This window comes from Carassius gibelio, chromosome B19 (genome assembly GCF_023724105.1).
Source record: "Carassius gibelio isolate Cgi1373 ecotype wild population from Czech Republic chromosome B19, carGib1.2-hapl.c, whole genome shotgun sequence".
Taxonomy (NCBI): domain Eukaryota; kingdom Metazoa; phylum Chordata; class Actinopteri; order Cypriniformes; family Cyprinidae; genus Carassius; species Carassius gibelio.
Window position 1 is genome coordinate 11,767,219 of NC_068414.1, and position 13,263 is coordinate 11,780,481.

A 13,263-nucleotide genomic window follows, 5' to 3' on the forward strand; every position below is an offset into this window, starting at 1 on the left:
CTCTCTCTCTCTCTCATTAATTATCGCAGCTCATTTGGAAATTTCGGAGGCACTGTTGCTCTAAATGAGCTATTTGTATCTGCTAACCTATAAACACACTCTCACACCATATCCTGAAAGACAGATGATGTGCACACCTTCGAGTTTTCACTGACCTGGTTTCCAAAAGCAACTAATCTCATGTAGCCGACTTCTGGCGTCTATGCTTATCTTGGACTGCAAGTAACCTTGTGAGCAACGTGTAGCATGATATGAGGTTCGTGCTGGTTAAATTAGATAAGTCAGTGCCACCACAATAACATCCAGATGCAAAAAAGTATACAAACTTACTCCTGTAAGACCACGGTCCTGTAGAGTTAAGCTGCAAAGAACTCCAGCACACTAATGGGCCGTTCACACAAAAACACGTTTTTCTATTGCAATGTGCTACTTTTCCATTGTTTTTTTATGTAAATGTGCTAAATGGGCATGTATTAAGATGCCGTTCCAAATTAAAATATTTTCAACTTACACGCAGTGCTGCTCAACATATCAGTTCCAAAACAGGGGAACAATCAGAAGATCTCAGAGGCGGGGCCAGCGCTGCAAGCTTTTGTTTACAGAAGTTGGTGTGGCAATGGTTTTATTTGCTTTTCATTAAAACAACTTCTAAGAGTGGTCTCGTGCATTTTTAGATGCAAAGACGCTTTCCGTGTGAACAGCCCCTTACCTTTAAATTTCTAGTAATCCTGAGGACCTTGATTAGCTGGTTCAGCTGAGTTTAATTAGCCTAGAACTGGAACTAAACTCTGCAGGACAGTGGCCCTTTAGGAGCAGGACTGGACACCAATGACAAATGCTGTGTTCCTTTTGTACTCCGAAGTTGGAATCTTGAAGGAATCGGAAGAGTGCCAACTTCAGAATTCAATATGGCTGCTCAGTGCTTCAACAGAAGAGAATCAGTAGTAATATTGTTTAGTCCTACTATTGTTTGTCTGTCTCTCTGTGGTGCACCCAGTAACATCCAAAATCTATTTGTGGACATGATACTACACCATTATCTGTGCAAAATACCACTTTTTATGCGTTTTAATCGACAATTATTAATGACATTGGACTTGTCCATCTCCGTTTTCTGAACTCTCTATTGAAAAAAAAACAAAATTACAAACATAACACTTAAATTTTATTTATACATTATTAATGTGTAATATGTTATATTTTTTAAACAAATTATGAGCTCTTTTACCATTTACAACTCTTTTACTTTAGACCATTTAAAAATGTTAATAAAATAAAATGATACGGTTATCTTTCTGAAAAAACAAATGCAGTGATTAACATATAATTTCATTTAAAGTTATTTTCAAATCTTCAATGTACTGTCATTATAAAAGATCTTATATATTATATTTCATTTAATTCTAACAAATTAAGTTAATTAAAAATAATTACATATCGGTATCGGCAATTGGCCAAAATGAGTTGAAAATTATCTGCATATTGGATATCGGCAAAAATACAATTCAGTGCATCCCTTAATCCAAACCCTGTTTTTAGAGGAAACCCAAAAGTAAACATTTTCCATTTCAGGTTGTGGAGTCCCAAGTGAACAGCTGATGTTTGATTAGGAAGAGTTTGAAAATGTGTGGGGTGCCTCCAGGAACGGGTTGTGAAACACTTCTGTAAAGCTTTGTCTATGACTACAGTCGTCCAGCCAACTATCCCATAGAAAAATTCAAACAACCCAAGGCCCTTAACAAATTTGCCCAGTGATTTGAGACTGAAGTGAGGACTGGGAAGCTTTTGCATATTAAGTCACAAAAGTATATGCTAGCAGAATTGGTCAAGTAAAGATATTCTGCTGAACAACCAAAGCACTTGCAAGAACTACAAAACTATTCCCCTTGTCAAAAGAGCTGGTCTCCAACCGTTCTGAAAGCTTGCATGGCATGAGGTAAATCTGGTTTGAAACCTTCATGAGACTCACAGGTAGGCTGGAAGGTCGTCCCTGCATGGTCTCCTCTGGACCTCCCTTCCCGGACCCCATGGGCTGATTGGAGGAAGGAGCTGAAGACTGAGAGCTGAAGGAGTCTTGAGATAGCTCCTGAGGAGTAAAGAGACCACAATAAAATGTAGAAGCACTTTTGAAAGGGCAACAAAGATAGTGTTCATCAAAGAAACTCCAGGTATGTGGAGTAGTCCGATTACCTGAGGTGGAGGAGGAAAGCGCTGGAAGGGCGACTGCTGCTGCTGCTGCTGTTGAGACTGCAGTGGAGGGGTTTGGGAGTAAGGTGAGGGCTGACCTTGTCCTGAAGGTTGCTGGGATGACTGAGGGGGCGCAGAGCCGGGCAGCTGTGATTGTGGCGGGCCCTGCTGCTGTTGTGAGGGTCCCTGTTGCGGAGGAGGCTGCCCTGGAGCCGAAGCTGGTTGCGAGTATCCAGGCTGCGACCCCTGCTGGCCCTGAGATGGACCCTGGGACTGAGGGGGACCCTGGGACTGGGGAAAGGGTGGCTGTCCTGACTGTGACTGTGGAGTCTGGGAGTATGGAGGCTGGCCCTGAGGGGGGCCGTGGGGGCCCTGAGGTTGCCCGTAAGGGGCCCCACTTTGGCCATGGGGAGGACCAGGAGGTTGCTGGGAGTAAGGGGGCTGAGAGACCACTCCAGTGGAGGGCTGCTGGGAGTATGGAGACTGCTGGGGGCCTCCGTGAGGTGAAGGGCCCTGTTGTCCATAATAACCACCTTGGTTCTGACCATAACCACCTGGGCCATGCTGTCCATAGCCCATCTACAGAGGAAACACAGCAGGAACCAAATAGTCCATCAGTTAACAAGCAAAGTAATTTTACAACATAAAACTTTAAACTAGAGACATTTGTGAACAATCTGAACAGAGTGGTGTGACAGACACAAGTGATGAAGCTCATATGTGTTTGCAGTAAGGCTGAAACGATTCCTTGAGTAACTGGATTACAAAAAATGATCGAGGCAAATTCCTCTGCCTCGAAGCCTCTTAATTTATTTTAAATCTCGTCAGGTTCTTTCGCAATCATTTTTTTTTTTAATGTGGCACAATGCGTTTACACCACCCACAAAGCGGAAGGAGACACAAGGAGTCAGCAGTGTTTTGATTTGAGGGCACGGGCAAACGTAAAGAGAACGTCGTGGCGTGTGTCTATTGCAAGATAAAGCTGGCATACCACAACTAGGGCCCTATGATTTCCGCGATGCAGAAAACATGGAGGGAATTGCAGAATCCAGTCATAAAAACGGAATTTACAGTTTAATGTGGAATGGCATGGAATTTGCCAAATTTTGAATTAATTAATAAAAAATAGGTCATTGCACTTACATCAAATATGGACTAATATCTGTAAATATTAAGCCGGAACAGTTTATTTAAATATGAATCCTGCATGTTCTGCGTGTCTCTGTTAATGAATGGAGCAGAAGCGCGTCTTCGTCTATTTTACACACACACAGTGCGTGACGCTCCGGTGATTTCAGAGTCTGCTGTCTCACTAAATAAGGATGTGAACACATGAACAACATCTCCAGAATTGCTTTGACCATTTGATTTGAGTAAAACTAGCGTCCAGGTTTTGGAAGCGCCTTTCATTCGCTTGTGGATGTTTGCGTCGCAAGAGATATTGCATTGTACTTGCACTGCTGCTTTATTTTAATACGGTGTAGCAAATTTTGCAAGTAGGTTAACTTCGTTATCCTTTCTGCAAAATGCTCCCACATAGTAGCCTACTTTTCGCTCGCTTCATTTGACTTGCTCAGCTAAATAGGTCTATAGGCATGTGTTTGCGCATGTCAACACGCCCAGTGAGTTAACATATATTACCATACAGCAAAAAAAAAAAAAAAAAAGTCTAACTGATAGTATTAGGGGTCGACCGTTCACATGTAGCGCCTAAAACGCATGGAAAACGCTAGGCACGTCACTTTCCCCTCTTTCCAAAGTGCTTGGGCAGTTGCGCTCCTGAGGCGTCTGTAGTTGCTAAGCATCCATCAGCTGTGCGCTCTGTTAAAACCATAGACGGTTTAAAAATGTTACAACAAGGAAATTTCAGCAATGGATTTCCACCACCGAAAAACACTTGCTGCTGTTAACTCTGCTACAAGATTTCTTTACGAAGTAAAAAAAAACTCTTCAGTGTATGAGCGCACCCCATTTTTCAAAAACAACGGGGAATTTCACCCCGAAGGAAGCCGACTGAGTTGGTTCTTGTCGCATGACCTGGTGTGCTTGCGCCATTCTGAAAAGTTGAGTTTTTTTTTTTCATTTATGAGCACGCATACTGCTCTTCTACATTTGAATTCATGAACTTGAGCCCCCAAAAGATGCGATATGTGAACGGCCCCTTAATCAGTGAAAATGTTTGCTTTCGGTTAACTGTCAATATGAGCATCCATAACTGGCATATACACACAATATAACATACAAACAAAATTAATTAATTTTAAGCCTCACGTTTACTTTTAAGTCAACATGTTGGTATTTCTTGCTCAGAATCTGCCACAAACACTCTCTCTCGCTCTCGTCCTTGGTGGACATAGACGGCAATACACTTTTGCTTTATTTGAACACAGCTTGATGATTTTTTTTGCATATGGCCTGGTTTACAAATGTTTTTTGAAGTGCAATTTTGTTTACATCCATTTGGTATTTATTCAAGTGCATTTTTAACATAGACTGACAGTCCATTGCTTTTTATTGTTTTTTGGTTGTTTTGTTAATTTATTGTGGATATTTAAAATGTTTTCCATTTTCAGTGTTAAATATTCTCTAGAAATAAAAGTTTATTGATCTTTATTGGTTTATTGAAAAGGTGTACCTGCGTTATTATGCAATTATTATATTAGTTGAAACTGGTCTTTTACATATATTACAATACCGTTTATTGCAATCATTTCTTGGACAATTTATCGTCCAGCAAAATTTGTTATCCTGACAGGCCTGTTACCTGCATTGTGAGACGGTGTGTTCATGTTTCACAGTTTCTGAAAAGGCTCACAAGGCTTGCAGCAAAGAGACATTTTTTAGGTTTCAGCAGGCCTGAGGTCAGTGTTTTACCGAGCTCTTATCCATTTGAAATACCAGTGTGCACACATGCTTTCAGAGAAACGCTTGAATTTCATTACTTTCAGTCAGCATACAAAAAAATGTGACCTTGCTGGAGAGTGTACTGTGTGACACAAAAGCCTGATGGTGACAAGCTGGGCACTTTCCCTCTCAAGGAGAAAGGAAATATAAAAACGGGGAAGAAAAACGCCTCTGACAGGGAGCTTTAATAAAAACAACCTGAAGTGCATGCTCTATGCCAGTCTACAAATGGATGGCACTCCAGCGCATCTGCTTACTCGACACAAGCACAATGGGGCACCCAGCGCAGACAACAGGATGAAGAAAGGCAGGCACTTGAAGACTGCCATGTTCAAAACTTCAGACGTGCGAGGAAATCCCCATGTGACAAACCTGAGCCTCGCCGTGACCTCATAACCACCTTCTTTGAAAACACAGATGAAAAGACCCATGAGCTCATGCTGCTATGATCAAGAATGTCTTAAGACTGTCAGAAGCCTTCAGGTTCAAGCTGAGACTGTGAAAAACAACAATCTGGAGCAGAGGAAAGGTCTGCCCCCTGTGTAAACGAACAGAATGACTGGACCTGAAGTCTACTGTATGGAGCTAAAATGGTCTCAAAAAAGTTTCTCTACCATTTTGAAGAATGTGGGTAAAAATAAAGAGCTTCTGGCCCTTTTATTGACTTCCATAGTAGTTTTTATCTTTCTTTTTTTTCTCCATATGAAGAATTTTTATTTTTGGTTTAACTGCGCTTTAAAGTGTTGTCATTACTATTAATTAGCATTGTGCCAACAATTGATTGAAAAGGCGTTTGTGATGTTTTAATGCACCAGCAACAAGTGAAGCCGAAAAGTGATGGAAAGCGACTCTTTTACAACCCATTCAGCAAAGGTGAATAAATATAAATATAGATTTAATTTCAGCATTGTTATGCATGTGTAATTAAATATTGTGGAAACATATACACTGCCGTTCAAAAGTTTGGGATCTGCTGCATTTACTTGATAAAAACACAAGAAATAGTTTTTCTGAAATATTATTACAATTTAAAATACATTTATATAAAAAATAAAATATAAATATATAATTTTATTGTTACAAAGTATAATCTTTAATAAATGCTGTTCCTGAAAAAAAGACACAATATTATGCATTGCAATGGTTTCCACATTAATAATAAAATAAGCATATTGATAATGAAGGAAGGATCATGTCACACTGATAAATGCCTGAAATTCAGCTTTGCATCACAGGAATAAACTATATTTTAAAGCATAATAAAACAGAAAACCATTATTTGATTCATTTTAATAATATTTCACTACGTTAGTGTGTTTTTTAATCAAATAAATGCAGCAGATCCCAAACTTTTGAATGGTAGCGTATGTCGACTGCATTGGCCATTAGTCACCCTGCTCTCTAAATTACACTGGCCATCCCAACAAAAGAAAACACCCCAAAATCCCAACAACATGAACATCTGACCTGTTGTCCATACTGCATTCCACTCATGCTCCCGGGAGTGCGGCCCTGCATGCCCATAGGATACCTCTGGGGTCCCGGGGGTCCGTAACCCTGTCCTGGGTAAGGAGGACCCTGTTGGGAGCCAGGGGGAGGCCCCTGCTGCTGAGAATAGGGGTTTCCACCACCATAGTGCTGCCCTCGAATTTTCCCCACCTGGTCCATGGGGCCTGGAGGCTGAAAAAGACAGAGAGAATGAGGGTAAGTGCTAATAATCCAGAGGCACAGTTAAAATCAGCGAGTGCCACACAGGAGAGGAAATTACTGTGGAACGTTTCAGTTCCCCACAGCATTGAGAGAACTGAACGCCAGGCATCTGGGTCATTCGTTTTCTGATAGCATTCACTTAGGCATCTCTGGTTAAGATGAAGTCAATGGAGATCAATATCAAGAGAGGCTTGTTTCCGCTGTTAAGACTGAAAACAATCACAATGCCATGACAGAGTATTAGCCGGAGCATGGCGAAGTCACACCACCCCAAATCAAAAATAGATCCGTACACTTCAAACACAGTGCCAGCGAAGGGAGGGGAAACTGGCAGTGAATGAACGAGAGCATGAAAGCAGCGGTTCATCAATCTGCCAGGGGCTGGAGACTGGATGAACAGTCAACTTCCCTTTGAAAACAGACAAGAGGAAACAAATGTGTGTGGAGACTGGAGTGTGACCCGAACATCAGACGAGAGTCGGAGAATTACAAAGAGATGGGAATAAAGTCTTTGGGATGATGGGACTAGAAGACGGTGCGTGGGAATTACACAAAGACAACCGGGACAGGAACTGAGATGAACTTAAATCTGGCGATGAACTGCTCCGCTCTGTTCTGTTTGAAAAGCGTTCCCATTCTGAAGTGGTTTTACGAGTCTTGAAACGAATAGTAATGTAACATGAGATACAGAAAGAATAAAACTACATCGTTCACATTATAAACCTGCAAAACGGTCTACAACGCAAGTGAGCAGAGCTGTGCAATTAATTTCATTAAATCACAATTTACGTTTCTCGATTATCCAAAATTTATAAGTTAAAAATCAGGACCAAACCAATCAGACTTTTTTTTTTTTTTCCTGACTAGATTTTAATTTAATCTTCCCAAAACAATCTGGAATAGTTGGAGAGATTAGAAATGTTTGCGTTTCAGATTTTGAGTCAAATGTTTTAACAGTTTTCATAAATATTAAGTATTAAGTCATATGATAAATATACCCAGTTAAGTACATGAGGTAAAAAATAACATACAAATGAGTGAATTTGTAAAAATAAACCTCAAATCACAAATGTGATTAATAAATACTGATTATAATTGGAGCAAAATAATTGTGATAAGTTTATCAATTATTGTTTAACCCTACTACTGAAGGTCTTGAGTCTTTCATTTTGAACTCAAGTATAGCATAATATGAAGCTGTCATTTGTCAAACTATACATGTAAAAAAAATCTAATTTTACCAAACAGTTGCTGGTAGGCACTGACATATCATGGGGGAAAAACTATTTGGTTACCAACTTTCTTCAAAATTGCACTCTCACCAAAAATAAGAGGGGCTGCAACCAATGCAGTGTGGACCGCTCAGATGATGAACGGACCAAATACAGTTTTACAACTCAAGTTCAGCACAGACAAAACGTTCAGTGTTCATTTTTGACAATACACAGAGTCCTATGATTTCTGCGATGCGTAGTTGGAATCAAGGAATGAATTTTACTGTAAAACAGGGAATGTCACAGAATTTGCCCAATTTTTAATGGAGGCAGGTCAGTACAATTCAATCAAACAGCGATATGGACCAGTGTCTGTGAATGTTAAACCAGTCTATTATGTAAATATGAAATTTGAAGAAAACTGAAGTCAAATCACATACACAAACAAATCTTTCATGGCAACCCATCAAAAAAAACTGTGGGGTTTAACTTGAAGAAATTGTGATAAATATAACTATTCAGTACAATGTGCATCTTGTTACTACTGCTGCTGTACTGCTACTAATATAAGTACTGAACCTTTACTTTTAGGAAGAATCATTTTTTCCCATGTTTTAATGTTATCAGTAAACCTCCGTTGTGAAGCACTTTGACAATTTCGATTACAAAAAACATTTAATTACATAACACAATAATCAACCATTTTGATCATTACTCCGTATTCATTTAAACCAATAAATCAGAATCCAGTTAAATTTAAATTAAAGAATTTATTTGAAAAATGCAATAATACTTTATAAGGTTTATATTTAAGCTAGTATAAATGTTATGATTTTAATTAGTTAGACAAGCTTTTTAATAAATAAAATTAAACTTTAACCATTTGGAAAACCAAAAAAAAAAAAAAAAAAAAAGGAATTTAGAAAAATATCAAATAAAACAGATTTTACGGGGCCTAATTATAGCAGTGTTTACATGTATAAGAACAGTAGATGCTTGATCTCGTGATGAAGCATGAGGTAATGGAAAAGGATGAAGAAGATGAATTATCCTTGAACAAAGATCTGAGCAGACCTCTGACCTCAAGTTGCCATCTCCACTTACAGTCTTGGGATCTTACATGGTTAGAAGAAGTAAGATTTAATGCCCCTGCCTTAAGAACATGTCCAGTGGAAACCATTACTTCAACAACAAATTCATTTTTGTGCGTGGCTTTGAGGAAACGGCCCACAAATCCAGACGGCAGGCCAATGGACGTCTAATTCCTCCTCCTGCTCGAGACTGTGGTAAACATGCAGTTGGCGGCACGCTCCCGCATCCAGTCTGAAAACCGCTGAGGTTGCCTTCACACAGTATCATGTAGATGAACTACCCCCGGCTCCTGAAGTGTGGGAATGAGGGTGGGACGAAGGGAACGACAGTTGTGAAGAAATAAAGTGCTTTTAATTCATCCTCGCGCAAGGTCAACATATCTCGCCATCTCTCGTTTTTAAACAGGCAGACGTACTTTATTGATCCCTGAGGGGAATTCAAGGATTTCCCGCCGCAGTCTTACTCGCCGAGGGCCACAGCTTCCCCTTTCACTTTTAAATGAATGATACTAGTTAATAACAGCAATAACAATGAGCCAGGCGTGGGATTTTCTCTTGAAACACCCCTGACTTTCCTGAAAACAAGACCTTGCAGGATCTGAAACCAATCTGAAACGGGATATTTAGGGAGAAGTAAACGCAGGGTGGAAATTACTTATTAACAACTGACTGGATCAGGAAATAATAATGCCGAGAAGAATATTTTACTTCCATCTTTCAAGAAAAGCTCAAAGTTACTCTAAGAAAAAGACACAAGTGTGAGCTATATTCTTAAAGAGTGTGTTAAATAAGGAAGACTAAAAAACTATACATTTTGATTCAAGAATCATTAATTTACAGCAGTAAACCATGTAGATTGAAAAAAAAGTTATAATAAACTTTAATAAACAACTTTTCTTTCTTGGGTTTATCTTTTCCTATTGGGTCAAAAAGTTAAAGTTAACCAACAGCACATGGGATATAGGCAACATCACACTAAATAAACACTTGAAGATTAATTAGAGGAAGAGGAGGTTATTACTATTGGATTTAAAAAAAAAATAAAATACTGTCTTTGGGAACAGAAAGCACATGGGGTTGGCATTTGTTTTTGTTTTTTTTTAATTCTTATGCTCGCCTACACTGCATTTATTTAAAATGTTAAATAATTTACCATTTTTAATATATTGTAAATGCAATTTTTTCCCTGTAATGCACAGCTGAATTTATTTTAAATGTATAATTCAAATTGAATTTAAAATATATATTTTTTGTAACACAGTCTATGTCTTTACCGTCACTTTTGATCAATGTATCCATGCCTGCTGAATAAAATTATTAATTTCTCTGAAAACCCAACCTCAAACTTCTGAATGCAATGTATACGTGGTTTATTTGGATTCTGAAGTTGCTTGTTTCAGATATTATCTCTAGCGTCTGTGAATCACTGGTCAAACTGAAGTAATGTTAAACTCCGCTCTCAACCCCTCCTCCTCATCCACCAATCAATCGCTCGTCCCAGGCTGATCTCCTTCCTCTCTCACTCCCTCTCCAGAAAGGGAGGGGAAAAAATAAATAACTGCAATTAGCACATGGCTAATCTGCATAGAGGAAAGCCAAGCAGTCTTGGCAGAGGAGGTTACACCGGGTGGAACGTCTCACTGTCTGCTGGGGAAGCGGGAGGATGTGTGTGTGTGTGTGTGTGTGTGTGTTGGACTGAAGTATGATAGCACAGATAGCGCCGGCTCTACTGAGCCAGACAGATGGATTGGGTACGGACGATAAACAACTGCTGCTAATTTAATCCTCCACACGGACAAACGCTCCAGGCCTACAGCACAGGACGATTGTTGTGCCAAAACACCAACACACACCAACTCTCTTCACAGCCTCGTGTGTAGTTCATCCAGGAGCGTAGAGCTGAACATGTACAGGCACGCCGAAATCAGGACCAAGCCCAGAGATGTCAGCTCCTCCAAACGTGCTGCACTCTTACTGAGGGAATTTCACAAATACACTCAACTATAACAGTTCAATTAAATATATTGCCCGTCAATAGCATCTTATTCTTCCCATGGCACGATGTATGACGCTCCCTCTTAAATGAAATGTCTGGTACATATTGTATCTGGCAGAAAGATAAATCATTTTTGTGTAAAGATTGATTGATTCCCCGTTTTATGATTTAATACAAATCTGTTGTTAAAAATGGCGTCTAATGAAGATGCATGGATGAAAAAATGTCTTGGTTGTATGATGTTGCATAAATCATATCATACTAAATCTATTATTACAACTACTACTATTATTATTATTAATAATAATTCTGAGAAGCACATTCAGTATTAAAGTATTTCCATCATTTCAAGTTAAAATGCTTTAACTTGGTGGATTGCTGTGACGATCTCAAATGAAATATAAGTGTGGAAAGCGAGCTCTGTAGATGAAGCTGATGTCCTCATGCTGAAACACAGATGTGTCACGTATGTTTGAGTTTGAGTATCAGACAAAACCATATTATTAGTGTTTCTTCCTGCTGTATGATCAGCTGTTTCATTCACCCACAGAATAAAAATGTCCAAAGCTTATAGTTATTGACCTATTTTATTGCGATTACATAGGGTTTATCACCCAGCCCTAATTTAAATAAGATTTTTTTTTTACTATTCTCAAAAAAACTTCAATTTGTAATGTTTACTGTCTGAGGTCACGAGGCAATGCTTTCGAATCCTCCGGACTCTCATTTGCTCCACAAATGAGATTGGGTCCTCTCTTAGACGAGTCTCATCTTCTCAACAGCAAATTCTCTTCATTTGTTGAGTAAAGGACCCGCTGAAGGAGAAAGCCGTACTCCCTCAATTCTCAATTACACCTCACCGGCTCGAGGAATACCCAAGCTATAAATTGAGAAAACGACCACCAGTGGCGACACGGCAAAGAGGAATTATTAGTGACTTTTGCAGTCAACAAGCTTTTCCATGCGCTCGACTCACGTAATGGTACTTCAGACAAACTCAACAGCCCTGACGCTCCTGCAACTGTCCTGATGAACGCCAGAGAACCGGAGCAGATTTACAAATACGGAGAAGACCCACTGATCTTCCAGCATTTCACATACACGATGAATAAAGCACTATATCCTAATGTAATTTAGTTCTTCCCACCATGTTTACATTAAATATTTATATATATTACTGGGGTTATGTATATGATAATGCTAAAAAGAACAGTATTTGGTGTGATGCAGAGTTTACACACAGTTTAAGGTTGAAAAAACACATTATTTTCCATATACTGTACATTATTGTTTCTCCACTATGCCCAGTCTTTCTGAAATGCGTCGATTTTTTCAAAGCTCATCGGTCTGAAGCAAGGTGTGCTCTGATTGGCCAGCTATCCAGTGTGTTGTGATTGGACGAATACCTCAAGCGTGTGATGGAAATGTCACGCCCCTCACTATATTTGAAAAAAAAGTTACGCCTTTCTTTGCGTGAACATTTGGGCGGTGTTATGCAAATCTTCCCACATAGTGATGTAAAGATGTGGGGGCGTGTAAGAACGAGCCGTTTTGGGAGGGCAGTTTTCACGATTCATTAACAGCTCATGTACCACGGTAACTGTTGTTTCTATAACCCAAAAATACAACTTTATTTTCACTTCGTTTCGTTTTGTACATGTTTAAATGACTGTGGTGGCTCAAACCGGCTTAACTATTGACAAAATCTAGTTTGGGACCACCTTTTAAAAGCCTTACATTATAGGATGTTCATTCAGTATTATTCATATTCTTAACAGTCTTTATTTTTGTGAAAAATGTTCCTTGTTTTTTAACATATATACATATACACACACCTATATGGTCAGTGGGCCGTGGCTTGATGACCATTTGAAAAAATGTGGGTCTCAAGGCCAAACCAGTTCTGCTCAAAAGGTCTGCTCATGACCATATCTACAGCAATGTTAGCATCCACACTAACATTATAAATCCCTTATAATACATTCTGTATTAGAATACTTTAATACCTTTTTTTGAAATTCAACCAAATGTAAAAATTCTAAAGTTAGTTGATTTAATTTTGGGGGGAAATGTTTTGCATGCATGCAAAAACATGAGATAAAACAATAATACAAAATCAATAAAAACTGTTTTTAAAAAGAATAGCTCAAACTCTGCAATG

At 39.1% G+C, this 13,263-nt stretch overlaps 1 protein-coding gene across 2 annotated transcripts in view; it reads right to left on the minus strand.

The window, feature by feature from the left end:
- The window catches only part of LOC127979263 (AT-rich interactive domain-containing protein 1A), a 59,539-nt gene that overhangs the window by 31,349 nt on the left and 14,927 nt on the right, over positions 1 to 13,263 (minus strand). For both annotated transcript variants that reach the window (XM_052584589.1, XM_052584588.1), the window contains exons 2-4: positions 6,559 to 6,771; positions 2,191 to 2,766; positions 1,970 to 2,086 (exon numbers count right to left, since the gene is read on the minus strand). In XM_052584589.1, coding sequence (XP_052440549.1) covers positions 1,970 to 2,086; positions 2,191 to 2,766; positions 6,559 to 6,771 — 906 coding nt within the window. The remainder of the gene's footprint in view (positions 1 to 1,969; positions 2,087 to 2,190; positions 2,767 to 6,558; positions 6,772 to 13,263) is intronic.